The sequence below is a fragment of the Lithobates pipiens genome, unplaced genomic scaffold (assembly GCF_037356315.1).
Source record: "Lithobates pipiens isolate NorthernLeopardFrog02 unplaced genomic scaffold, aLitPip1_a1.2 Scaffold_10, whole genome shotgun sequence".
NCBI lineage: Eukaryota > Metazoa > Chordata > Amphibia > Anura > Ranidae > Lithobates > Lithobates pipiens.
In genome coordinates this window covers 92,701,493-92,716,200 of record NW_027507686.1, presented here as the reverse complement: position 1 = coordinate 92,716,200, position 14,708 = coordinate 92,701,493, and the positions used below count along the sequence as shown (strand labels likewise).

General features: G+C 47.2%; 1 protein-coding gene across 1 annotated transcript in view; it reads left to right on the top strand.

Moving 5' to 3' along the window:
* PACS1 (phosphofurin acidic cluster sorting protein 1) overlaps positions 1-14,708 on the top strand; it is a 654,146-nt gene that overhangs the window by 551,337 nt on the left and 88,101 nt on the right. The window contains exon 21 of the mRNA XM_077450086.1: positions 7,044-7,091. Coding sequence (XP_077306212.1) covers positions 7,044-7,091 — 48 coding nt within the window. The remainder of the gene's footprint in view (positions 1-7,043; positions 7,092-14,708) is intronic.

Genomic DNA, 14,708 nt, shown 5'->3' with positions numbered 1-14,708 from the left:
TTCAAAATACTAACAACTACATACAAAGCCATCCACAACTCTGCCCCCAGCTACATCACTAGCTTAGTGTCTAAATACCAACCTACTCGTTCTCTTCGTTCCTCTCAAGACCTCCTGCTCTCTAGCTCCCTCATCACCTCCTCCCATACTCGCCTCCAGGACTTTTCCAAAGCCTCTCCAATCCTATGGAATGCCCTACCCCAATCTGTCCGCTTATCTCCTACTTTATTAGCTTTTAGACGATCCCTGAAAACACTTCTCTTCAGAGAAGCCTACCCCACAGAAGCCTACCCCACCCTCACCTAACTGTATTTTCATTTTCTCCCTCAGCTCATCCCCCCCACAGTTATTACCTTTTTGTTTCAACTTGACCCTCCCTTCTAGATTGTAAGCTCTAACGAGCAGGGCCCTCTGATCCCTCCTTTATTGATTTGTATTGTAAGTGTACTGTCTGCCCTCATATTGTAAAGTGCTGCGCAAGCTGTTGGCGCTATATAAATCCTGAATAATAATATATATATATATATATATATATATATATATATATATGTGTGTGTGTATGTATATATTGTGGCAGCACGCAGGTAAAATCACCTGGTTGTATTCAGGATGGGAAATATGTGTGTCCTAGATTCAGGCTTTATGCAGACTTTTACAATTAGAGGGGAAGAGTTAATGAGCCCAGCTGTAGTAAGTGGGCTCATTAAGACCTCTACAAAAAAAAAACAGCATGCATAGGGAGATGCTCCATCCTGGAACCAGTTTTGTGTGTATAGACTGGGGAGTCTGAGATCTGTTCTGTGCGGTGAGTTAACGCCTGTGTGGCAAACCCCTACAATAGAGACAGGGACTGGGGCAGCACAAGGCTGCACCCAGTTGTTAGACAGGGAGTCTACGTGTGTAGTTAGAGGTCAAGCTGACCAGGATTTATTTTCTTGTTTTATTTTGTTTGGCTGTTATATGTATCACTGCATGTAGCCTAAATAAACCGGATCTTTTGTTTTTTGCACCTACACCGCTGTCTGCTGTGCCTGACTTTGTGTTGTGAACCCATCCAGGGGGTCACACACACCCGCTACCGAGCGAACCCCCTCACAGTTGGTGGAGAATTTTGGCATTTTTTTTTTTTTTTTTGTTAAGGCCAGCATGGAGGAGATACTGAGACAGCTGGCTCTAGCAAATGCAAACCAGCCGCAAATAAATGCAGGTTTACAAAAGAGTCTTGCAGCTCAACAACAAGCCCAGCAGCAGGCAAATGCAAATCAGCAGCAGACAAATGCAACTTTGCAGCAGAGTTTGGAAGCTCAGCAACAAGCCCAGCAGCGATCTGAAGCCCGCTTCATAGACCTGTTGCAGAAGCAAGAGCAGAATTTTCAACAGAAAATAGAGACATTAATACAGCAACGTCCGCAGACCAATGAAGCAAGTGGTTACAATAATACCGCATCCTTTGGTGTGAGCCGTTTACTGACAAAAATGACTGGAGAGGATGATCCGGAGGTGTTTTTGACCACATTTGAAAGGACTGCTGAAAGGGAAAAGTGGCCTAAGGAGCAATGGGCTGGACTGGTGGCCCCTCTGTTAACTGGGGAATCGCAGAAAGCTTATTATGACCTAGAGCCTGACCAAGCAAAAGACTATGTGGTGCTAAAAGCAGAAATATTGGCACGGCTGGGTGTCACCCTGGCAGTCCGGGCTCAGCGTGTGCATAACTGGACTTTTCAGGTTGGAAAACCCCCCCGGTCTCAAATGTATGACCTCATTCACCTGAGCAGGAAGTGGCTGCAGCCAGAGACTTTGACCGCACCAAACATTGTGGAACGTGTGGTTATGGATCAGTTCCTGAGAGCTCTTCCTACTGCCATCCAAAAATGGGTAAGCCATGGAGACCCAGAAAATGCAGATAAACTTGTGGATCTGGTTGAGAGGTACTTGGCTACAGAGAACTTGACCACCTCTTCCAGGGACTCACGGACTTTCCCCCCTAAGACCAGATCATCCCCAGTGGCGGGTAAGATGACTCCAAGGGGTGAGGGTGGAGAGAGTGAGAGGGTGGGAGTTCTACCTAAGGTCTGGCGGGAGCAGCCCAGGAAGCCCATGCTGCAAGAGGCAGCGAAAAAAATTATTTGCTACCGCTGCCGGCAAGAGGGACATATTGCAGCCAATTGCCCAGTTGTGGATGAGCCTATGCAATGTGACTTTATAAGGGAGAGACGTCAGTCGCTGTTTGCGACAGTTGCATGCACTGCCATTCGGGGACCTGAGAAACATTTATGTAAAATGTGTATTAATGGTAGACATGTTGATGTGTTGCTAGATTCAGGTAGCCTGGTAACATTGATAAAAGCTGAATTAGTTACTACAGAGGTCTCTGGGAAGAACAGGGTGGCTGTTATTTGTGTGCATGGGGACACCCGAGAGTATCCTGTAACTTCAGTGTTTTTTGAGACCCCCAAAGGTAACCTCTCTCATCAGGTGGGGTTAGTGTCTCAGTTACCACATGATGCTATTGTGGGAAGGGATTTTCCAAAATTCTGGGAACTCTGGGATTGTCCTGAGGCCCCCATTGGTGCCCCTATAAACCAGGAAGATGACCAGAATTCCTCTTGGAGTGGTGAGGACTCTCCTGAATTTCCCTTGTCGGTATTGGCGGGGGAAACTCGAGAAACTGGGGAGGAGCCAACATCCTCAGATGAAAACATGCCGTCTGTGGAGTTTTCGGATCTTGAGGTTCACAGGGAAAATGTTGCCACAGAACAGTTAAAAGACCCCACCCTAATAAAGGCACGGGAAAATGTGGTGAAAATAGATGGCGAGTTAGTGAACCCAGATAAGACTTGCCCTTATCCTTACTTCACTATGGAAAGGGACCTGCTGTATCGAGTGGCTCAAAGGGCAGAAGAAACCATTGAGCAACTTGTAGTGCCCAAACCTTACAGGAAGTTGGTGTTAGAATTGGCTCATGGACACATTCTGGGAGGTCATCTGGGGACAGAGAAAACCAGAGAGGGGGTATTGCAGAGATTCTATTGGCCTGGGGTCATGAAGGAAATAGAAAAGTATTGTTCCTCCTGCCCTGTGTGTCAGAAGTCGGCACCTATGCCACATTTCCGTAACCCACTGGTACCCATACAGTATCTCACAAAAGTGAGTACAGCCCTCACATTTTTGTAAATATTTTATTATATCTTTTCATGTGACAACACTGAAGAAATTACACTTTGCTACAATGTAAAGTAGTGAGTGTACAGTTTGTATAACAGTGTAAATTTGCTGTCCCCTCAAAATAACTCAACACACAGCCATTAATGTCTAAACCGCTGCCAACAAAAGTGATCCCCCCCCCCCGGTGTACCATATTCCTATCATTGAGGTCCCCTTTGAGAGGATCGCAATGGATTTGGTAGGTTCGATAATGAAGTCTGCTAGGGGGCATCAGTACATTTTGGTTATATTGGACAATGCCACCCGTTATCCGGAAGCAATTCCTCTCCGAAATACCTCAGCCAAAACCATAGCCAAAGAGCTATCCCTTGTTTTTAGCCGCGTGGGTATTTGTAAGGAACTGCTTACGGACCAAGGTACACCCTTTATGTCCCGGGTTATGAAAGAATTATGCAAGTTGTACAAAGTGAAGCAATTGCGTACATCTGTGTATCACCCCCAAACAGATGGGTTGGTTGAAAGATTCAACAAAACCCTAAAACAAATGTTAAAGAAGGTGGTGGATAGAGATGGAAAGAATTGGGATTGTCTAATACCCTATCTGATGTTTGCCATTAGGGAGGTACCCCAATCCTCTACGGGTTTCTCACCCTTCGAGTTGCTCTATGGGAGACACCCAAGAGGGCTGCTGGATATCGCCAAGGAAACTTGGGAAAATGAGAGTTCTCCTCACAGGAGTGTGATTGAGCATGTCGCCCTGATGCAAGATAGAATTGCACAGGTAATGCCAATTGTAAAGGAACATTTAACCCAAGCGCAGTTGGCACAGCAGAGAGTGTACAACCGTGGGGCCAAGACACGTACTTTTTCCCCGGGGGATAGGGTCTTGGTGCTAGTCCCTACGGTTGAAAGAAAATTTCTGGCCAAATGGCAAGGTCCATATGAAGTAATTGAAAAAATTAGTGAGGTGAACTACAGGGTTAGACAGCCAGGAAGGCGAAAGCCGGAGCAGATCTATCACGTCAATCTGCTGAAAGCCTGGAGGGATAGGGAATCCCTAGTCGCAGAGACTTTGTCACAAGTACAGCCTGATTGCTTAGTTCCTGAGGTTGGGATAGCAGACACCTTATCGAAACCCCAACAACAGGAGGTTAAAGAGTTTGTACTTCGTAACAAAGAGATTTTCTCTGAGCTTCCGGGACAAACATCTGGCGTAGAGCATGACATTATCACCCCGCCAGGAGAAAGGGTAAAACTAAAACCTTATAAAATACCAGAGGCCCGACGGGAGGCAATACGTGGGGAGGTTCAAAGGATGCTGGAATTGGGTGTGATAGAGGAGTCCCAGAGTGACTGGTCCAGTCCTATTGTACTAGTGCCCAAACCTGATGGGAGCTGGCGGTTTTGTAACGATTTTAGACAATTAAATAAAGTTACAAAATTTGACACCTACCCCATGCCACGTATAGATGAGTTGGTTGACCGGCTGGGAACAGCCCGATATATGACAACTCTTGATCTCACCAAAGGGTATTGGCAAATTCCCCTGGCCGAGTCGGCCAAGGAGAAAACTGCGTTTGTAACCCCAGATGGGGCATTCCAATATAAGAGAATGCCGTTTGGGTTACAGAATGCACCGGCAACATTCCAGCGGAAAATGGATAAGATTCTGAGGCCCCATCATAAATATGCTGCAGCTTACCTGGATGATGTGATTATCCATAGCACTGACTGGGTCTCACATTTGCCAAAAGTACAAGCAGTCCTAGACTCTATCCGGGAAGCTGGGTTTACGGCCAATCCAAAGAAGTGTACCATTGGACAGGAGGAGGCCAAATATCTTGGGTACACTATTGGGAGGGGGGTGATAAAACCCCAAGTCAATAAAGTCGAGGCCATACAGAGTTGGCCACGTCCCAACAGCAAGAAACAGGTACGAGCCTTTCTGGGAATCGCTGGCTATTATCGACGATTCATTCCCCATTTTGCTTCTCAGGCTGTGCCCCTCACCAACCTGACAAAAGGGAAAGAGTCGGTTATGGTTAAATGGTCCCCAGAGGCTGAGGAAGCATTTCAGTCCTTAAAAACAGCCTTATGTAGCCAGCCAGTGTTGTACTCACCAGACTTCTCTAAGGACTTTGTTGTACAAACTGATGCATCAGACGTTGGGTTAGGAGCAGTGTTATCCCAGGTCTGGAACGGGGAAGAGCACCCAGTCATTTACCTCAGCAGGAAGTTAAAGTCCCATGAGGTAAATTACTCCACGATTGAGAAGGAATGTTTAGCAGTGAAGTGGGCTCTAGATTCCCTTCGGTACTATCTGCTAGGTAGGCACTTTGACCTGGTGACTGATCACGCTCCTTTAAAGTGGATGGCTCAAAACAAGGAGACCAATAGAAGGGTAAATAGGTGGTTCCTGGCCCTACAGGAATTTAACTTTACAGTTAAGCATCGCCCTGGTGTTAAAAGGGGAATGAGGATGCTTTGTCTCGGATACATGCGTGTCTGGCTGCTTGTGTTACAACCCCAAGGTTGAACCAAAAGGGGTTGTATGTGGCAGCACGCAGGTAAAATCACCTGGTTGTATTCAGGATGGGAAATATGTGTGTCCTAGATTCAGGCTTTATGCAGACTTTTACAATTAGAGGGGAAGAGTTAATGAGCCCAGCTGTAGTAAGTGGGCTCATTAAGACCTCTACAAAAAAAACCCAGCATGCATAGGGAGATGCTCCATCCTGGAACCAGTTTTTTGTGTATAGACTGGGGAGTCTGAGATCTGTTCTGTGCGGTGAGTTAACGCCTGTGTGGCAAACCCCTACAATAGAGACAGGGACTGGGGCAGCACAAGGCTGCACCCAGTTGTTAGACAGGGAGTCTACGTGTGTAGTTAGAGGTCAAGCTGACCAGGATTTATTTTCTTGTTTTATTTTGTTTGGCTGTTATATGTATCACTGCATGTAGCCTAAATAAACCGGATCTTTTGTTTTTTGCACCTACACCGCTGTCTGCTGTGCCTGACTTTGTGTTGTGAACCCATCCAGGGGGTCACACACACCCGCTACCGAGCGAACCCCCTCACAATATATATGTGTGTGTGTGTATGTGTATATATATATATATAATTATATATAGTATGTATGTGTTTATGTTTTTCCTTTTCTTTCCTGAACGCTGTTGCTATATATCAGGCGCCCCCCCTCTATAAATATAACTTAAAGATCGTTTCTGCTGTGAGCTCCGTTCTCCTGGCCTGTTGAATGGCATTGACTGTTCCGTGAGAGGGGCGGGAGATTCTTCACATAAATAAGCAGTCTAGAGGAGAGAAGGGTGTTACCTGAAGAAAAAACCGAACCATGAAGACCCGAAACATGTTGTCGTGGTAACCGGTCTGCTAGCTGGGAGGAGTTAATTTACTCGCTTGGTCTCCCTTACACGGCCACAAGTGACGTCAGGACCATGCGAGTGTTATACAGCAAACACAGCATGACACAAGGATACGGCGTTCGCTCTTACACATCCCCCATCCATATCACTAGTTTTGGGAGGCTATCCATTCATCCGGGCCAGGAGAGGAGACATCCACTTTGCTGTACTGTGATCCATGTTTGTGAGTGTAACCCTTTTAATCAGAATCTGCATTTTTACCATTAAACAGTATTACACTAGGGCAGTCTTGTGCTCTCTTCTCTTTTGTACATTTCAGAACATTTCTGCCACCGTGTGGATTCTTGAGGGCTGCAGCACCTAGAGCTAAGAGAACTTTTTTATACAGACTGTTATATTTTGTGTGTTACTTATGGGGACAGCGCTAGTTTGGTGGGGGGTTTTTTGTGTGTGTGGTTTTTGGTTTATGTAGAGCAGCAATTCTTTTTTTTCAGATCCTCAGTTCTTTGCCATGAGATGCCAGGTTGAACTTCCAGTGACCAGTAAGAGAGCGATAACACCAAGTTTAACACAACTGCTCCCCATTCACACCTGAGACCTTGTAACCCTAACAAGTCGCATGACACCAGGGAGAGAAAATGGCTAATTGGGCCCAATTTGGACATTTTCTTAGGGTTGTACTCACTTTTGTTTCCAACAGTTTAGACGTTAATGGCTGTGTGTTATTTTGAGGGGACAGCAAATTTGCACTGTTATACAAGCTGTACACTTACTACTTTACATTTTAGCAAAGTGTCTTGTGCGATTTATTAACTTATTAACCTAGCACAAGGATAGCGCACTTTTATTTATTATTTGGGTTAGAGCTTATACATGTTGCACTTATTCATTTTGGAAATTAATGACGGGCCCTTTTCTCCATATGTTGGCTTTAATTGGCACTGAAACTTAATTCTTCAAAGTTGTGTAAAATATTAAGTAGTTCAAGTGTTTTCTGACAGGAGATCATCTCATTTGAGTAACCAATCTGAACTAAATATGGCGTTGGAGTCTATATTCAATTTGATTAGTGTTTTTTATTTTCAAAGTTTCATCTGATTTACATATTTAAAAGGTCTTCCTTTCTCACATTTCTCAGTACTAGGCCCTATACTTGAATCTAGGGACTTGTTCACACATAAAAGCTGTGAGGGGGGGAGGCACTTTCCATGCGTGTGTTCTGCACAGCAGACAAACAATCTGCATACATTTAGTGGCACCCCAAACTCAGATAAAAAAGCTGTGTTTTTGTGAGCACTAAATTGCATGATACTGCTGCTGCAGTACCATGCGGTTGGCTGCAGTTGTTTTTCAAAAAGTAGTGCTGGCACTACTTTCTCTTATATTCACCAACTGACACAGCTCCTCTCAAAGCCATTGGGTTGTTATGCCACCTTTAGGAGAGGACTAGGCATAACATGTTATGAAAAACACAGAACTTTTAGGTCCGCCCAAGAGGCTGTCCTTTAGGTTACAACCCCCCAGCCTGCCATGCAGCTTCAGTTTTATTTTGCCTACTGAAGAAGGACCTAGGAACCCTGCAGGCCCATCGGTCCATGTGTTTTTTTTATTTTTATTTTTTTTACTGCAGAAGCTCTGCTTTTTGCGCAAGACTAAAGATCCTGTGATCTGCTATCAACAGCCGGGTGGGAGACAGGCTGGATACCCTTATCCTTGTAGTCTCCCCAGCCTGGCCAGCGAGTGTGTGCAGACCAGAGCTACGCGCTGGGTCGGCCACGACATACCTCAGCTCCAGAGGTGGTCGGTGAGCGTTAATGCTCCGGGGCACACATATGACCGGGCTACTGATGTCTGTGTCACATTGTGCTGGGCCAACAGCCACCCCGTACTGATCGGAGAGTGGGTCTGTGATGGAATGTCTCCCAGCTCTGCAGGACTGGTAAGTACAGCTCTCCCTGCTTCGGTGGGGCTGAGCAGCTGGGCATTCCCTGGGAGGTCGATTTGGGGGTCCCTCAACTCCCTCTCTTCTCTCCCTGTCCCTATCATCCCTCCCTCCTTCCCTGTGGGGGATGCTGCATGAGGGTGCTGAGCGGTGTGTGCATGTCATGTGCAGGTGCTCTGCAGGGGGGCTCTTACCTGGGGGGACTGCGCTGTCTGTGCCCTGATGTGTATTTTTCTCTCCCTGGGAGGGTGTCTGGTGGCTGTGCCTGTCGATCGCTGCAGCACTGTTCACCGCCATTTCTCTGTCACTGTCCCTCATGGTATTCAATATTCGGTGGCCATCTTAGGTGAGGGCAAGGAGCCGCATGCTCTCCTGTAGCTCGGCAGCCATTTTCCCGGTGTTTATGTCCTTTATACTGGACGCTCGGCGCCCATTTTCTTGGAGCCTGGACACATTGTGGATCAGTTTCAGCGCCATAGACAGCTGCTCTGGATTGCACCTGGGAGCTGACAGGGGACAAGGGACACAGGCACTGCTAGCTGGACAGCGCAGAACCAGTCAGGGTGGTGTGTCCTGCGGGAAAGACCCCCTCGGCCAGCAGCAGTTAGGAGGGTGGGACCATCGCTGTCCCATCAGGTGGCAGACAGGGTAGGGTCAGCATGGCTTCAGAAACTGGAGTTTCTTCCCCCGAAATCCAGGCAATTGCAACAGTTTCATCTCTAGACTGTGCAGTGCCTCTGGACGCTTTGTCAGCGATCCTCAATTCATTTGTTGCCAAGATGGAGGCGGTGCGTAGGTGCAATGGTGCTAAAAAGCGACCCCTGCCCCCCCCCCCCCATCCTCTGGGGAGAGCTCTGACGCAGACTTGGGCCCTGCTGAGGCTGGTGACACCTGCTCTGTCATTTCAGATGACGCTGACCAGGACAGTGAGGATGAGTCCTCGTCCGGGTCCGTGCGCGACAAAGCGCTTGTTGGAGCACGTATCACAGCTCTGTGTGATACCCTGAAGATTCAGGAGCCAGCAGATCCCTCTGCTGATGTAGAGGTCCCTTTTGGGTCACCTAAGCCAGCCCGTTCATCTAAGCTGTTCCCTTACCTGACTTATTTTGACAAGTTCATTTACAAGGAATGTGGTCGACCTCAACGGACCTTTTCGGTCCCCAAATACATGGCGGTGCGTTACCCCTTTGAGGGGAGCCTTCTCAAAAAGTGGTCGGCTCCTCCGGTCATGGACCCCCCAGTATCCAGGTTAAACAAAGTGACCACTATTCCGGTAGAGGCGACTCCTGCATTTAAGGACCCCCACGGACAGGAAGGCAGAGGCAGTGGCTCGTTCCTTGTTTACGCTTGTGGGGTCAACCATGCAACCAGTACTGGCATCTGCACTTGTGTCGCAGTAACTGACTGAGTGGGCAAAACTGTTGCACCATGAATTGGGAGAACACGCTTCTCCTGTCTGCATGGAACGAGCAGACCAACTAGTGCAAGGCCTTAAGTACGTTTGATGCGGCTCTGGATACCCTTCTCCTGTTATCCAGGGCTTCAGTGTCAGCAGTGGTGCTGAGGCGCCTGATTTGGTTAAAATGCTGGTCTGCCGACCAGGCATCCAAAAAAGCCCTGACGGATATTCCCTTCCTTGGCGACCGGCTTTTTGCAGCCTCTTTAAATGACATTATTAAAAATGCCACAGGTGGTAAGAGTACTCTACTCCCACAGGCCAGGAAGGCTAAGGAGCCACGCCGTAGGCAAGGGCCCTCTTTCTCCGCTCACAAACGGCTTTTTCGTCCGCCCGGGGCTTTGACCAAGTGTCTCCAGCCTGACAGGACGACTTCTGAAGGGCCTAAGCTTCCCTGGAACCGCAAGCCTGCGAACAAAAGTGATACCGCATGAAGGTTTGCGGGTGGGGGGTCGCCTTCGGGAGTTTGCAGCCCAGTGGACCTCTCGGCTGTCCGACCAATGGATCTGCGATCTGATTTCCTCCGGCTACAAGATAGAGTTCCTCTCTTGGCCACAAAACAGATTCTTCCCCTCCAGCATACCCGTACTTCTGCTCGCCGGGAGGCCTTTTTGGGGGCGGTAAGGGAGCTGCTGCATCGCGGGGTAATAGTACCTGTTCCAGACTCGGAAACATTTCCAGGGGCTCTACTCAAATCTGTTTGTAGTCCCCAAGAAGGAAGGGGTACGTCCAATCTTGGACCTGAAAGTACAGAGGTTCAGAATGGAATCAGTTCGCTCAGTAGTCACTGCACTCCATCAAGGGCGCTCCCTGGTGTCATTAGACATCCAGGATGCATACCCGTATGCCTCAGGCATCAGAAGTTTCTGCGTTTTGCAGTTGGGGAAGCCCACTACCAGTTTGTGGCTGTCCCTTTTGGTTTGGCATCAGCCCCCCGAGTCTTTATCAAGGTATTGGCTCCTGTTTTGGCGTTGCTGCGGCAATGCGGGATCCCGATCGTGGGATACCTAGACGATCTCCTCCTGAGAGCATTTTCCACCTCAGAATTAGAGGAAGGTGTGGCGATCACCATGCAGACCCTACAGGAATTTGGGTGGCTGTTGAACCTAAAGTCGTTCCTACCTCCTGAAGTGGACACTGATCACAACGGACGCCAGCCTATCCGGCTGGGGTGGAGTAATGGGAGTTCAGTCGACCCAGGGCCTCTGGTCGGTGGAGGAATACAAGTTGCTGATCAGTCTGCTTGAACTGAGAGCGATCAGGCCATGCCTCTCCACATGATCGGTAAGACTTTTAGGGCGTCCGATCAGGATCCAGTCAGACAACGCCACGGCGGTGGCATATGTCAATCACCAAGGAGGAGCAAGAAGTTCAGCCACCACACAGGAGGTTGCTCATATCCTTCAGTGGGCAGAGCGACATATACCGGCCCTGTCAGCCATTTACATCCTGGGAGTGGAGAACTGGCAGGCGGATTACCTAAGTCGCCAGATGCTGGACTCAGGAGAATGGGTGTTGCATCCGGAGGTGTTCGGGCTACTGTGCCTGTGATGGGGCACACCAGACGTGGATCTTATGGCCTCCTGTCTCAGTCGGAAGGTACCAAGATTTGTGTCCAGGACAAGAGATCCTTGGGCAGACGCGTCGGATGCGCTGGTGGCTCTGTGGGATCAGTACCAGCTGGTCTATGCCTTTCCTCCGCTGAAACTGTTGCCACGTCTGCTCCGCAGAGTGGGGGCCGAGGTGATGCCAGTAATTCTGATTGCCCCAGATTGGCCCCGGTGTCCCTGGTACGCAGACCTAGTGCGCCTGGTGGCAGGCGCCCCCTGACGAATGCTGTTACGAGAAGACCTGCTGTCTCAAGGTCTGATTCTCCATCCTGCTTTACCATTGCTGGTTTTAACATGGCTATTGAGAGCCAGGTGTTGAGGAACCGGGGTCTTTCGGACCCAGTGATTCCAACTATGCTGAGCACGGAAATCTTCTCTGAAGATATATCATTGTACCTGGAAGGCCTATATCTCCATGTGTGAGGAGAAAGGATGGCGTCCGCACTTCTTTTCTATATCCAGGATCCTGCTGTTTCTACAGCAAGGAGTAGACCAGAAATTGGCTTTAAGCACCATTAAGGGACAAATATCAGCTTTGGCTGTTTTTTTCCAATGACCCCTGGCATCTCACTCTCTAGTGAGCATTTTCGTTCAAGGGGTTCGGCATGTAGTTCCTCCAGTGCGTCCACCGTTACCCCCGTAGGACCTCTTAAATATGAGATCTGGGGTCAAAAAGACATCAGATCTCAGTGACACAAAAATGCAGTTAAAAAAAAAAGTAATTTGGAAAAAAAAAATGTTCCTTTAAGAGCTATGGATGGAAGTGACAATTTGACGTCGCTTTCACCCTGCAATGGTATGGAGCTGGGTGGGGGCCATCTTCCCCTCACTTAGCTTCATGTCAAGCAGAAAGAAGGCTTTACTTGCCTGGGCGGGCCCATCTCCCTCCACCGGTTAAAAGTGATCTTGTGCTGAATCCGCCGCAGAGACCTCTTTTATCTGAAACCGGACCACTCACCGAAGAAGAGGATACTGGGGTTATGGTAGCTAGCTGCTGCCTTAACGATATCCCTCTTCAAAGCGCCAACGTATATCAGCGTGAGCCGGTCCAGAAGTGGTTAAGCATCCAAATGTATTTGACACCAGTAATCCAGGTACTCACAAAAGCTGTTTGAGCAGAAGTTTTAAAATCAAGCATATAGATGTGTTGGCAAAGCTATACAAAGACTGCCGGCCAATCCAATTCTTTCCCAGATCACAAAAACCTCAGAAAATAACAGGACACAGTGCCTACTCACTACCAGCATCAGGTTTGCCCTACGTGTTTCCTCTGTCCTGACTTCATCAAAGTGGATCAGGAAAAGCGACTTTGATGTTACAACAAAGACATGAGTTCTGGCGGAGGACCTCAGAAGAGGCGTTTTAAGGCTGCTCTCTGCAAAACCATTGCACAGAGGTAAGTATATCAGGTTTGTTATTTAACCACATAAGCCCCGGACCATTTTGCTAGCCAAAGACCAGACCGCTTTTTGCGATTCGCTTTAAATAATTGCGTGGTTGTGCGACGTGGCTCCCAAACAAAATTGATGTCCCTTTTGCCCACAAATAGAGCTTTCTTTTGGTGGTATTTGATCACCCCTGTGGTTTTTATTTTTTGCGCAAAAAAATTGCGTCAATTTTGAAAAAACACATTATTTTTTACTTTTTCCTATAATATCCCCCAAAAATGTATAAAAAAATGTTTTGTCTTCAGTTTATGCCGATACGTATTCTACATATTTTTGGTTAAAAAAAAACGTAATAAGCGATTATTGATTGGTTTGTGCAAAAGTTGTAGCGTTTTTATTAATGATTTTTTTTTTTTTTTTTTAACTAGTAATGGCAGTGATCAGCGATTTTTATTTTTATTGTGACTGCGACATTATGGCGGACACATTGGACATTTTTGGCCCCTTTTTTGGACCTTTGTCATTTATACAGCAATCAGTGCTATACAAATGCACCGATTTCTGTGTAAATGACACTGGCAGTGAAGGGGTTAACCACTTGCTGTGTTTTACACATCACTCATCTCTGCTCCAATCACAGGGAGCAGAGATCACTGTTGCTAGGCAGAACAGGTAGATGCTTGTTTACTTTAGCATCTCCCCGTTCTACCTCCCTGTGAGACGATCGCGGGTATCCAATCGGCGATCGAGTTTGCGGGACCTGCAATCGGACTCACGAAGGTCCCGACCGGCGCGCGTGATGGCGGCAAATTTAAAGGGACGTACCTGTACGCCCATTTGCCTGTCCCTGCCATTCTGTTGACGTACATCGGCGTGCGCTGGTCGGGAATTGGTAAAAAAATAAAAATAAGCTTTGCTATCACTTTAATATGTAGACAGTCATAAATGGTTGACTCTAGCTTTCTTTTTGTTAAGATGGCATCTGCATCCAAGGCTCTTTTTTTTATTTGACAGGTATTAGCATTTGCATTTGACATATTTAATAGTGATTTATATTAAAACTAAGCTTTTTTTTTTGTGAGTCTCTTAGTGAATGTAATCAATCAGCATACTATATCCCACTCCTATAGCCTTTAGCAGTAGGAGGACGTGAAGGAGGAAGGGGAGTGTCGTTTACCACAGTGTATATGGTCACATGTGTGACTCTATACTCATCTGGTCTGCAGAGATAAGAAAAAGGAGGAAATGAGGAGCTTAGAAGGAAACTGAAATATGAGCATGCTCAGTAGTAGACGCTAGCTGGTCTACACAATCTCCATCTGCAAAAGGAACACAGAGAAGATGGGAGGGACAGCTATAGATAGGATCAGCCAGATATATTTCACTCTAAACAAAACAAATAGCTTTAGTGGCTTTGTGAGTATGAACCACTGCTATACACCATGTAATGAAAGTTCCTCATAGTCTGGGTTTAATATCAACAATTTAAATCTTATCACTCTTTAACTGTTAACATAGGTTCACACCACCGCGATTCGGCACATCACATGCGTGGCAAAAAAAGGGTCCTTCACCATTTTGATGCGGTGCAATTTGAGCCAAGAGTGGCTAAAATCTCACTGCACAGACATCGCATGTGATTTGTGTGCAAATCACATGCAACGTGAACTTAGGTTGAAACCCTCAGCAGATTGCATGAATGCTGTCCGATTTCAATGCCGTGTGGGAAACTAACAGGATTCACTGCATTTCCTTCACAGCAT